The following is a 13,969-nucleotide window of genomic DNA, read 5'->3' on the forward strand; positions in this document are numbered from 1 at the left end:
TATATACAAACTCACTTGATTACTATCTTATTCGAATATATAATTAAAATGAAATATAAACGCGAATGATAGATCTCGTAAATCAGAAATAATTACTTAATAAGATTCGAAGTAAAATCCAAGGTAGTGAAAACTATCTTGCAGTAGGAAATATCATTCGTATTAAATAAACAAACGATTACAGTTCCGTAGTTACGTAATTAACTTAAAACGATATTCAAAGTAAATTTATTCTCACCGTAAACACCTAACTCCATAAATTCCAAAATAACTACATTATTGAAATATTCGACTAACCAACGACTAAATTTAAATGTTACTATAGTGAAAGGTAAGAGTTAAATTCTCTCTCTATTTAAAAGAAAAATTGTTTTCCTATGAAAAAAGCAGTCCAGCAACGTGTTGTACTTAATCTTAACGGTACGTCCTTAGGATGGAATCCGAAAGTGCAATGTTCATCTTACAAGGAAGATTATTTTAGCGCGACCATAGGCGCATACCATGCTTGCTTTATTCACTTTTATTAATCGTATACCGTTCGTTGACAAAACGGCAGCCTTGCCGAAGCTCGAAGTTACAGTTACTCTAAGGTGTATATCCTCTTAGAGAATCCTCGAACGCGCATACAGTTTCCAAGGTTGAAAAGATCCAAGAGAAATAGAAGAAGAAGAAGAAGAAGAAGAAGAGGAAGGGGTTTATAAAGAACAGGAAGAAAAGGACGACGAAGAGAATGAATAAAAAAAGAAAAGAAACAACGAGGGTGGGAGAGGACCGGTAGGATTGAAAGTTCGTAAATAGATGCGATTCGCAAAGGATGCGGGGGCGTGTGAACCGAACTTAAAAGGCCCACGTGATGATGATGATGATGATGATGATGATGGTGATGGTGATGGTAGTGGGTGTGCCTTGTTGGCTTCCGCATACTCCTCTGTAGTCAACGCAAGTTCTCTTCTTATCTTCTTGCCAACGAAAGCAAAATGCTAAATGTGTTCCTCTCGTGTGTACATGCACGTGTAACTACTACACATGTATAAACGTAACACACGGGATATATCAGTATGTGTGTGTGTGTATGGTGTAAAGGTATATACATAGGTATATATATTTCTCTTTACGTAGAGACATATCTCATGCGGATTTATGTGGAGCGACGTATTGTAAATCGTAATAAAGCGGAGATCGCGTTGAACGAAGACGAACGGCTTCTTCTCCTTCCTTCTACCTTTCATGGATTTAAATGCTTAGGAGCGGTGTCCCTTTGCCGGGCTGCTTATGTGTGTGTATGTGTGTGTGTGCGCGTTCACCGAGTGACACGAACTTCGTGGAATTTCTTATAGTCCTAACATCGTGCTTATTTTTTTATTTAAACAACGTTACAGAGAGTTCCTTGTGCCGTTCTTATCTCAAAATAGAGATAAGTGTAACAGATATTGTTTGTCAGATATTCATAAAACTTATCTGATATTTTTATGGCTCTTTGGTATCATGCAACGCGCGTGTTTTTAATTTTTCTTTATGAAACGATCTTTTTTCAATAAGATCGAAAATCAGATTATTTGCAATAAGAATTTGCGCGCGAGTTGTTTATAATTTTAAGTTAAATAATTTGTAATTTTTTTTTGTTTGTATTAAAACTATCACGTGGCATTAATCAATCGCGTTTGATGTAAAAATTGATTCGTTAAAAATAATTGTATGCTTGTATTCGATTCGATAAAAAGGAACAAAAACTTACCGGGCAGTGTCAGACCGCATGTCAGAACGTGTTCCGGTACGTCATGAATCGTCCTGGGTGAAGTGACTTCGTCGGCTCGTTTTTTCGTTCCTGAAACAGAAACCAACGAGGGATCTCGTTACTCCCGCATCCTTTGCAAACGCGAGGACCACCCTTGCGTTCGAATTCTCTCAAGAACAATGTGGGACGCGTTATTTGGTAATATGATCGAATGCGCATAGGTGTGTACACTGGTGGTACAAGTGAGCTTGGTATGGAATATCCCACATAATGTAAACGTACTTTAAATCATCTCTGAAAGGATATCGATTACTATTGTAATATTTTATTGCATTATATACAATACGAGATTACACTGTGATATCGATTTCTTTCTTTGTGATATTATGATCTACACACGCGCGCACAAAAAATACTTAAAGTTTGGAAAAGAAACAATGAACTACCCCAAAAATAGGACTAATTAATATTATCTATATTTTATTTGAATAAATTATTTTATTTTTTAAGTATTATTGTTTATATGTTCCGTGTATTGTAACTTGAAAAAAGAGAGATTACGCTTACGCTTGTTCAATTGATCTTTCGTTACAAAATGAAAAACTATTAAAAATCTAACTTTTCTTATCTATATATTTTTGAAATCGTAACGAACTAATAAATATTTGCAATGTAATATTCATTTAGACGGTATTTCGAGAGAAAAGTTACGAGTACGTTGCACTTGAGTAAACTTACGTGGATTAACCTTCGCTCTCGCTTTCTCTCTTTCTTTCTTTCTTTACATCTTTATATATCTTTCATTCTTTCTTTCTTTCTATTTCTTTCAGTATATGGCAGACACTTTGACTTTCCTTATTCGTCGTATTTTAAGATGAGAACTTAACGCAAAAGAAGACGTATATATCTATATGCAACGGCTCCTCGCATAGTTGACGCCACTCATCTCGAGACGTTTGCATCGTGAACTTGGTGTCGCGTCTCTGATATCTTCCTATCTTTCTTTATTTCTTTCTTTTAATGTGCACCGGCTCTTCGGATGAAAGCCAATCGCGCTTTCGAATGAAAGACGTTCGACACGTTATGACCGTGTGTAATATCTTTTAATTAATTTATTCATCTTTTATATAATACAACACATTATTCTTTTATAAATATCATTTATTTTTCATTTTTACTTTCCTCATCTATTTTGTACAATTTTATATATGCGCCAGTAACGTACATTTTTATAATATCGAGAATTGTAATAGAAAAAATAAGAAAAAACGAAAGAAAGAAAGATTAAGAATACAACATATAAACATTAAACGTACATAGATATGTCTCTGCGTGTATGTATGTTTTTCTTAAGACAGTTTCTAGTCAAGATCATAACAAAAACTACCGACGGTTAGAATCTCGCAAAAGATAAACAATATTCTTCAGTCTCCTTTCGTCTTTCGACACGTTAAGACCAGACCGTTGACTAACGTAATTAATTATTGAATAATTTTATTTCTAACGTTATCGGTGATAAATTTAATATTATTTAATATTATTTAATAATTATTTAATAGCGTGTGCGTGTATTTTCTCTCTCTCTCTCAGTCATTTTTGCGTATAACTCGTTTTGTAATTAGAAATTTTATTTAATTTGACAGGATAGATCGTAATCAAGTTTTATAGTATTTTCTATTAATTATATTAGGTAATCGTGCACGCGAGATGGATAATAAATGTCCCCGATAATCTCACTGGTATGTATTATAACTAAATAATAAATGTTACATCGTAATTTAACGTATATCACATTGATATATCAATCGTTAATAACAACGTGATAAAACGTGTTATCTTTTAGAATATTGGTCATTTATCTATAAGTTATTTATTATGCAACATTTTTCAACGAAACTTATTTCTAATGAATGTAGACGCGTGTTAATGGGATTAAATCAAATTTTAGAGACCATTATCGATAAAATGTAATTACTTTGTACGTTGTGTTCGTAAATTAAAATAAGTGTTTCCCGACGGTACAATTAAATAGGAAAAGAAACAAAAATAATATTAGAAAAGTACAAATACCTTTTTTTTTCTTTTTAACGACGTAAAGTAATAATTAGAAAAATTCCTGTGGCGCCGTTTATATAAGTAAAATACTATTAATATTAAATTGATTGGTTACTAACTCTCTCTCTCTCTCTACTTCTTCATTCCTTGCAATATTCCGTTCAGCCAATTAGTATTTGCTGTTTGCTCATGGGCGTTATTAAGCGATTAGAAGACATTTTACCTATGGGGTCTAATTACAGGTTCTCGCGTTCGGTTATAAGTTTATCTCGTCTACGTTTATACTGGTAAAATCGATTCCTTAGCGATATACAGTCGTTATTACTTTCCATCACGCTTCTTCATAACTTATTTACTTATATTTTAACTATGTATTTTCTTTTTTTTTGTAAGAGGCATTTTATAAAAAAAAAGTAACATATTTTATATTATTTAATTTTAATTATTAATTTTATTTAATTTTATTTATATTTTATATTTATCAAATATAAATATTAATATAAATTAAAACACGTAGATATAATTTTTGATTGAAATAATTATTTTCTCCGAATTATTTTACGAATAAAAATTGTTCAAACATTTATGAATCGAGACCGAAGAAAAAACCGCGAAGAAGTTAAAAGCGTGAAAATTTGCGGGTACATTTTCAATGCAGCGAATCATTACGGGAAAGGGCGTTAATGACGTGTGATAATTACAAACTACCAACACGACCAAAGACAATGGTTGAACGGATGCATCCACCGACTACTAATAGACCTGAGAAGAAAGTCGTCGTTGAGGCGAGAAAACAAAGCGAAGCTTCATCGAGAGTGCGAAAGAAATGCAATTACCATTGATTTATCGCTACGTTCTTAACATTCTTAGAACTCGTTGTCGATCATTCCAACGAACCAAATGAGAAATAATGGGAATACTGAAATTGTACGATCACTTATTATCTCATTTTTATGCTGTATAAAATTATACCGATTATTTGCATGTATGTATAATGTATGAAGTTTTTTATCTTTTCGAGAAATAACAAGGATTACTTTTTCTTTTTTCTTTCAGTATAATAAGTGATTTCGTTAAATGAATTAAAATTTGTTACATTTCGCTGATAGGAGAAAGTAGATTCGCAATTAAATAAAGTTAGCATAACGTAGCCCGGAAATGTTCACAGCAGGCATGAGGATGAGGATGGTATCGATATAATAATGTGTCTTCCTCATTTGGCATCGTCGTAGGATCATTGACATGATGATTTAAACGAGAGAGAGAGAGAAAGAGAGAGAGAGAGGGAGAAAAAAAAAGAGTAAGTGAAAGATATGCACGAGGGGAGATGATCGAGGTCACCGACACGCAATCACACGCTATTCCATGCGTTGCATACAGTTGATGCAGCTGTTAATACACAACCACTGGGATTTTACTCTCATATTGTGTTATGTACAGTAGAAATCGAAGAAAATTGATTAAAATGTTGTCTTCTTAGATATCGGGGTTTCCTTTTTCTTTTATTTAATTTTTACGTACAACGTTAATTCGAACCAACTATATTTAAACTATATATATATAGTATTATATTTAAACAAAATGATATTTGATAAATAAGTATTTTCATTATAAGAATCCATGATACGCTCAACGTGAAAGCTTATCGTTACTTCGATTAACTTTTAACCGAAGGTTGATTGGATTTTCTTACTTTACGACACGTCGTTTGCAACTTAAACGTTTCTATTCCTACGTTCCTGTCACCTTTTCCATCTTATGGATGCGACCTTTGAGATGCTTGTCCATCGTTTCTTCTGAATGCATTATACTGTGCTTGCGATAATAAACAGCAATTGAATGCATCGATAAGTTTCAAACTCAACAAAGTAATCTTATTCGAGTATCATAAAAGTAACGAATGGTTCGGACATTGCTTTTTTTTTTCTTTTATTAATTTATTCGCGAATTAATTTAAGCTGAGTTTAAACAAAATAAATCGTAGATGTTTTCAACAAATTTATATTACCGTTATATTTCATAAATCTAACTAGCTTAAAAAAAATTTGTCGACTCGCATTTAAATATACTCGCGACACGTTTCTCAAAATTTACGAGATACGCTATAAATTGTGGAGGTTGTGTGGGAGGGGAGCGAATAATATTCACGAATTATTAAATATCTATTTAAATTTGTCAACGCGATCAGAAGAATTGATATACATCCTCAATTTCATTTGCAAGATAAAAAACGATCGATAGAAACCAATTGAAACTTATCGAAGCACATTGGCCGTGCACGCGGAAGCAATTAAGGTCTCCGATAGAAACTTGGAACGATTTATTGAAGTAAAGAGAACTTTTCGATTCACGAGAATACGTCTCTAGAAAACTTTCTTCTTCCCTTCATTAACACCGAAACGACGACGACGACGACCCCTTTCAAACTTTTTATCTTTGATCGTAGGAGAACCTTTCAATGATCATCTTTTTATATTCTCCTTCTCTTCCATACCGAATTGCAGTTAAAAATGTAAGATAATTCTATTTGTCGTATTAGAAAATATTTCGAGATAATCGAAGACGGTTCTTTATAGAAGAAGGAGAGGGAGGGAGGGTGGGAGTTACCGGTAAGAGCCCCATCTAACTCGATTGAGAAAGACAGGAGAATTAAGGGTCTGGATTAATCCAATTGTCTTCGCATGTAATTCAATTGTGAAAGGAAATTAAAAATCAATAAGTACCTTGCACTACAGTACAGTCTCCTCCATCAGCGATTATGGTTAGGTCTTGTTAGAACGATATTAAGATACTTGATGCAGAAATTAAATTCATGAAGAAAACAATTGAAAACATTGGGGGTAGTTTGGTACAATAAAATTATTCTTTTATTAAATTCACATATATCTTCGGGCTAAATATTTCATATTCTCTCTATAAATATTATAATTAATTAAATGGAAAATAGTATTAACGATCCGTTTCAATTTATCCTAACTTTGTTTGTGATACAAACTTCGATCGGAGGGACTGTAGAAAAACACTTTCTTTAAAAGGATGAAACGTCTGTCCCTTTCCCTCCCATCCCATCCCATCCCCCCTTAGACCCCACCTCCCTTTGTTTAACGCATGCACAGAGGAGAACGACGATAGAGAGGTGAATAGCCTCTATTGTAGAAGCCGCTTGATTCTCGCTTAAGTAGATATGATTGAGGGCCGCCGTAGGGACGATCAATGAGTTACTAAGTATAGTCAGCCCATGAAACAAACGTTCAATCAAGCAATGCTTGGGATCGGCTCGTATACCGAAACGCTTTAATTTGATTCCAGGTCTCCAGGTGCATGGTAGCCAACCAGAAGATGCGTTTACCAACATTTACCTTGTCGAAGATAATACTCGTTTTAAATAAACGAACAACATGGGGATAAGAATTAAACGCGACAATTTGATATACATGTAACATTTAAAAATTATTACGTATCATTGACAAAGAATTTTTCAACAATTTTTCCAAACGTCTAACTTGTGATTGGAAATAGAAAGAAATAAAAGAATAAATTATGCGATTTGTTCGATCCGAAATATGGCATATACGAGACAGGGGGTGTAAGTAACACATTTCGTAGGATCAGTTCGTTTATGGTTGTTCCGTGAGCTTGTGTGCACCCAGGCGTGGGTTGTACTTTCGTGTCATGTTATACTGGAATATGTCCTATGCTGAGTATATACAGGGAATCACGCGAAAAGGAATGAGTGGGTTGCTGCCGCGCTTGGGAAAGGTTCCCAGAGAGAACGAACGAGTTTGTATGTCAAAGAGAGAGAGAGAGAGAGTGATAGAGATAGATAGATAGAAGTCAATGAGAGAGTGGCACGTGCTAATGAAACGCGACAACCAACGCAAAGTCATGTCCGATCGCGTGGCGACTGACGCCAAGAGTAAACCGTCGTCCTGCAGGTTGTTCGATCGTGACGGCAGCATGGAAACGATGAACGGGCGAGCATGTAATGTCCGATTATGCACTTGATCGAGGTGAGATCCTTCGATAAATCGCCGAAACCCATTGAAAGATCGTTTCAGATAAAAATTCGCATTTAATATATTATCTCGAAGTATTATATACTTTTATTTCTTTCTTTTATTATTTTCTTAAGCATCAAAATAACTCGATGATTTTAAAATAATCTATCCGCGTGATCCATATATTGCACAAATATTCGAACATAGTTGAGACGAACCAACCGAAAATAAAAAGATCAGCAACGGAACGGTATTAGCACGTTAACCCAATTAGCATCCGGACGCACCTTTGTTTGAAGTTCGAAACTCACGAAAGGAGTACAAAATTCAAGCGTGGTTTGAAATGACTATACCTCGTAGGAGGGGGGGAAGAGGGACACGAGAACGTATATCGAACTGTTGCTGCGTTATCCCGTTTCATTAGCAAGCGCATACCCATTGACGAGTTCGTTACTCCGTTCATTCACTGTCCAGGCGAGAGGCAGGTCACTTGCCTCTCTCTCTCTCTCTCTCTCTGTAAATACAGACACCGGAGCAAGTCGCCGGTTGCAGACACAAAAGTCAAGGAACCTTTGGAATAGCAAGCCGCTCGCCAATTGCCGTCACCACTGGCACGGTACTACGGTCTGCTCGTAACAGTCCGCAACGGTCCGTGGTATCTGCGGTCTCTCGATCTTGGACTTAAAAGACTCGGCTAAAAGCCCTGGCCAAACGACTATCCCCCTTTTTCCCCCGTTCCTTCCTTCCTTCCTTCCTTCAGCTTATCCACTGTTATAATTCTTACTTACTGACTTTGTTCGTTCTACCGTACTTTAATGAATTATTCCTGCTACCTAATGTTACCACCGTTTTCGTCAAATGTCAATTAAATTCAATTCCTTTTTGTCTTCGATAATTTATTTCTATTGGTCACTCGATAAACCGGTCGGTCGTTCCTACGTTTAGTGTCAAAGATGCGGAAATATGATATGAAATTTGTCCGTTTGCAAAAGAAGATGCACGTTTGCACGTGTCAGAGATATACGGTGATATTTCGGGATAAAACATCTCGAAATTCGTGGCACTCGAGTTGGTTACTAAACGATCGCAATCAGGAAAAAGAGAGGAAAGGAAAGGAACGTGGGAGGATAAGGGGAAGAAAAGAGATCGGTCCGGTCACGAAACTTCAAAGTGTTCCCCCGGCAAACCGAGAACGGCCGGGTTGGGGTTTGGACGAAGATACTCGTACTCGTACTCGAAGAAACGGGAGTGACTCGTTTGGACTTCTACGGCGAAAGATCGAGTGACAAGCGAATACGCCGACAATTTGCATACCCGTTCGTTACAATCACGCCCTCGTGCCTCGTGCGAAAGTCATCGCTCGTTAACGACGTCCCGTAGAAACGAAATGGTCTCTTAACGCCTAGCGTAACGAACGGTAATCAAATTTAGATTCTAAATTGAGACTGATGACATTTCGTTTGTTTCATTGAATTTTATTGTCTCTTATATTCGCATCGATTAACGATATTAAGGAATATCAAAAAGTGTTTAAATCATTCGTTGGATCTATCACTTCGCTAAGTGTATTGTTAAAGTAACAGGAATATGATAAAAATATTGAATTTGTATTGATTTTGAGAAAGATGTATTAAAAATACTCGTCGGTAGAAATTTTCTGAGCAATGCGATACTTTTATTTATTTATTGAAGAACTTATTTACGAATCATCGATTTAATTGACACAAAAATACGTTTGTGATCTTTGCGAAAGGGAAAACTGAGGAGGAAAATATTACGCGAGATGTTTTACAACCGAGGTTCAAAATTGTAGGCCTATTAAAATACCGTAAATTTTTGTCTACGGTGAGAGAGTATTATCCACACCGTGGTATAATACGAGGCGGTAATTCAGTCGGTGAGACGACTTTGTCGAAGAGAAAGACTTTTCAATAGTCATCGTTTGTAGGAAGTGGCCACTCGAGGATGATGGCGCGTATCGCCCACGCCTTTTATGCTTCTGCACAGAAATTTCAAGTTCGTTCGTCTATTCGGCTTTTGTACGAGTGTTGCGTCGTGCTGGAAGTATTCGTTCGTCGGTAAATCATAAGTCGTATATAGGTATAAGTAAAAGTCGTCGAGAAATAAAAGCCAAAGAATAAGTATGAGGAATACCAATACGAATGGGAATATGAATAGGAATATGAATAAGAAGTAAAATATAAGTGTGTATAAGACGGAGTGGCTACTACAACGGCAGCTGACGCGGCTTGAACCAGAGAGAAGTCATTATTTAAAAGAAACTTCTAAGCAAATCACTATACCGTAAGAATTCCAGAATAAAAACTACGTATGTAAACCTATATTTTTATTTTCCCGTACGGTTACAGTTATATCACGAATACTTTCCCAAAAAATTAATTTATATCAAAAATATCTTGATACAATAGAAGGCTCGATTTTGATTCGTAAAAAGTACGTTTCCCAAAATAATATCTTATCCTATTGATTTATATTGTAATTAATTGAACAGCAATAACTGTCATAAAAATATATAAACTCACCGAATCCCATACGAACTTCTTCCTCGTCGTCGCTGTCGATATGTTTGATGCCAGCCACTTCGAAGCTTCTGGCACATTGATCTTTCCTTGAATTCGATGTTATGGAAGAGGAAGATGCCGTACCGCAATCACACTCGTCTTCAGGACCGTGCTCGCCGCAGGCACAATCTTCACCTGCACACTTGCAACCAAGAAGAGGATCGTCCGTGTCTATGTTCCTGCAGGCAGGACAGGGGAATGTAAGATCATCGAGGGAGACCCTTTCGATCTTTCGTTCAACGGTGACGAGAAGATTGGCGATGTAAGTCGGCAGTTCCTCGTCGGTTACGTCCTCGAGGTGTCGAGCTTTCTGTAGTCGTTCTTCCAGTTGCTCCTTCCTCGTTTCCCTCCTCTTTTCAACTTCCTGCCTTCCCACAAGTTGTTCCAACCTAAGAGGACTCTTAAGATCCTCCGGTGCGATTGGTCTGCTTCTTGTTTCGCATCTACCACTTTCCTTCCACTTTTCCATTATCGTTGGCGATACAACCTTGGCGCACCTTTTCACTTTTGCCGAAAGACTAGACGACGATTCGAAACCCTCCTCGGTTAATTCCTCTTGCAATTGCTGCTGCTGCTGCTGCTGGTGTTGTTGCTGCTGCTGTTGCTGTTGTTGGGGATATTTTTCAAATCCACTTTCACTATCTTCTATTTCGTTCTTCCAACATATGACGCTAGACGTCGAATTAGATTTTGTCACCGGCGTCATAGCCGTCAAAATACTCGAACTCGTATGCCCAACATCGGAATCTTCTGATCCTTCCTTTGATCTTTCCACTACTTCTTCTTCTTTTTCTTTTTTTTCTTTCGTTTCCTCTCCTTCTTCCTCTTCTTCTTCTTCTTTTCTTTTGTCTTCTTTAACACTTTTTCCTGTTTCGCGCGACCTACGACGTGCTCGGGCTACCGTCGTTGTCGTACTCGTACTAGCACCGCTATTGGACCCTGTTATTGTTGTAGAATTGTGTTGGGTTTTTCGCGAAGGTTCCCGCCAATCCATAAACTCGTCCTCACGCTCCCAACCGAGGATCCCTGGGGCCCTCATCGACGTTGCTCGCCAGATCACTGCAATCTGAGAAATCGTAGGAAAAAAACAAAATAATATAAAATAACATGTTCGGAGAATAAATCGTATCGTTTATTTTAAGTTATCGAATATTTGTATTAATCGATAAGGAAAACAATATGAGATAATTTAGCAATACAATTTTCCTAGATAAAAATGAATACCAATATGATAAATTGGCATACTTCCTGTACACGTATAAACATATTAACATATATACGTTTATTTTCTATTGTTCGATGAAATCCGTTTAGATTGCAAGATGCTTGGTAGAGAAATGATCATCGCTAAGGAACGTTAGGAATCTTTGACACGTCGTCGAGACGTTCGGGACCATCCTTCGCGACGAATAAACGCGAAAACAAAAAAAAGAAGCGAAGAGGGAACGATGAAAAGAAAGAAAGAAAGAAAGAAAGAAGAGGATGGAAAGAAAAGGGACGTGACTCACCTCGACGGTATTCCGCTCGACGATTTCAACAGCAGCAGCAGCAGCAGCGGCCACGGTACCGCTCGACAAAGTGCTTGCTGTTACTGCTGCACTCCGTACACAGAGGTAACATTCCCCAAGTCTTAGTGCCGAAGCTTCGAGTTCGCCCAACTGCAGGACAAGGGCTCTCCCACCTATCGTCAAAGGCCAACCCTCTGGCACCACTAATTCATTACCCTGCAAATTGATAATAATCCTAAATTAATTCTAAAGCTTTCTAGAAACATTTTTCATTTATAATTTTATACGAATAACAATTGTGTCATGACAAATTAAGATTTGAGATCAACTTAAGTAGAGTATTGGGTTGGCCGAAAAGCTCGTTAGGTTTCTAGGAACATTTTTTTCTTATTAATTAGCACGTGTTTTTAAATTGTATTATAAAATATGATATCCCACTTGAAATATGTGTACTACGCAAGGATATCGAAAGAATTGATTAGATTACATAGAAATGAATTATTAATAACGCTGATTCAAATTGGTAATCGGAGCTTCGAGGATGGGTAAGAACGAAAGGCAGATTAGGGCGAATTCCCGAGAGGTTTCATTCCCTTTATCTTTTTGCCCAACACCCCACCCCACCCTAAGTTGACGAGTCGGAATGCGACTGGAATTTAATCGGATTCAAATAGTGTTGCACGTGCGCAGTATAAGAAAGAAAGAGAGAGAGGGAAGCAAAGTTGGAATGCATAGTCCTGTAAGTACCCACGCCGGACGAGTACCTTCGAAAGGCGCAGCAAAGAGACACCTTACGCTTCGTAATGCTTTGTATTGCTTCGCCCACGTGTGCACGAGTCCTATGGCACGCAAGCAATTAGACTAGAAGAAAGTAGACACCCTGTGTGTGTGAGAGAACTCCTCTTACAAAGTTCCTTGCATTCCATAAGACAAAGGTCGACTCGAGTCAATCCTCAAAAATCGTTTTTAAACACGAATTTGAACTTCATTTAAATATTGGATAATTTACTTTTAAAGAATTCAGTTTTGTTCGAATTTGAAATGAAAAATGTCTCTAACATGTATTTGAATTAAATTGATTATTCCTAATACGAGGACTTTCGTTTAAAGAATGCAACGTTTGATATCTTATTAGTGGATTTCGAATCTGATAAAATAGATCAAAAGAAATATGCAAGAGAGAATGTAATAATGGTTAGAAAGGTAGAAAGGTTCATAATGTAACAAGGTACATATATATATACATATAGTAGTTTTTTTTTTCATTATCTTTCATGAAATCCTATGTCTGTCAATTCGCATAAGCGACAGGGTAGAAAAAACGTTCTTAAGTTTCTATCGGTTGTGATTTTCTGCGAGTCAATCCACTGGTGGAACTTAATTAAGGCGTGCGTGCTTGACGATGACGACGACGACGACGCATTTGTGTCTAACGCTCGTAGGTAGACACACTTACTCGATAAAGTAGATTCTAATGTAAGTAAGTAAGTATAAGTATGTGTGCGTGCGTATTATAAGCGTATACGTGTTGAAACTTGGCGTCGCGTGTCCGTGTCGCGTGCCGTAAGTTGAAGCAGACACCAAGCATTTCCCTTCGCGTGTTCTCTCCTTCGTCCTCCTCGTCATCGTCAGTTACGTGCCAACGTATACAACGGAGAGTCCTCATGAGAAGTTAACAGGAACTGGCCCAGATTCCTTGGGTTTCCTTTGCGTAGGAAAAGTGAGAAAGGGTAATCGAGAAATAATAAAAGGTGACTGGAGATTAATACTTAAGTATTTTCCCCTCTAACATTATGAACATTGTATTTTAATCGACTTGCAATTATACAGGAGTCCTGTGAAATCTATTATTTCGTAAGCAACTTATTATGAACTATTATTCAAATTCTTATAATCTTGGATAATTCTAAATACACTAATAATTCTCGATTACATTTTTTCTAATCTGTTTAATTGAAACGATTACTCTCGAACCAAGTGAATCGAGTTCAAGGTTGTTCCATAGCAATGAATCCTTTTTGCATCGTTGTTGCATTGATCCTTGGTATTGTAACCGTTAGAAAATTTGGAATGAGAAAATTTCATGAATGG

General features: G+C 36.8%; 1 protein-coding gene across 2 annotated transcripts in view; it reads right to left on the reverse strand.

Annotated features, from left to right (window-relative positions):
• LOC122522807 overlaps positions 1 to 13,969 on the reverse strand; it is a 224,813-nt gene that overhangs the window by 94,178 nt on the left and 116,666 nt on the right. For both annotated transcript variants that reach the window (XM_043644076.1, XM_043644077.1), the window contains exons 4-6: positions 11,879 to 12,094; positions 10,332 to 11,436; positions 1,736 to 1,825 (exon numbers count right to left, since the gene is read on the reverse strand). In XM_043644076.1, coding sequence (XP_043500011.1) covers positions 1,736 to 1,825; positions 10,332 to 11,436; positions 11,879 to 12,094 — 1,411 coding nt within the window. The remainder of the gene's footprint in view (positions 1 to 1,735; positions 1,826 to 10,331; positions 11,437 to 11,878; positions 12,095 to 13,969) is intronic.

The sequence above is a fragment of the Polistes fuscatus genome, unplaced genomic scaffold (assembly GCF_010416935.1).
Source record: "Polistes fuscatus isolate 324 unplaced genomic scaffold, CU_Pfus_HIC Scaffold6, whole genome shotgun sequence".
NCBI lineage: Eukaryota > Metazoa > Arthropoda > Insecta > Hymenoptera > Vespidae > Polistes > Polistes fuscatus.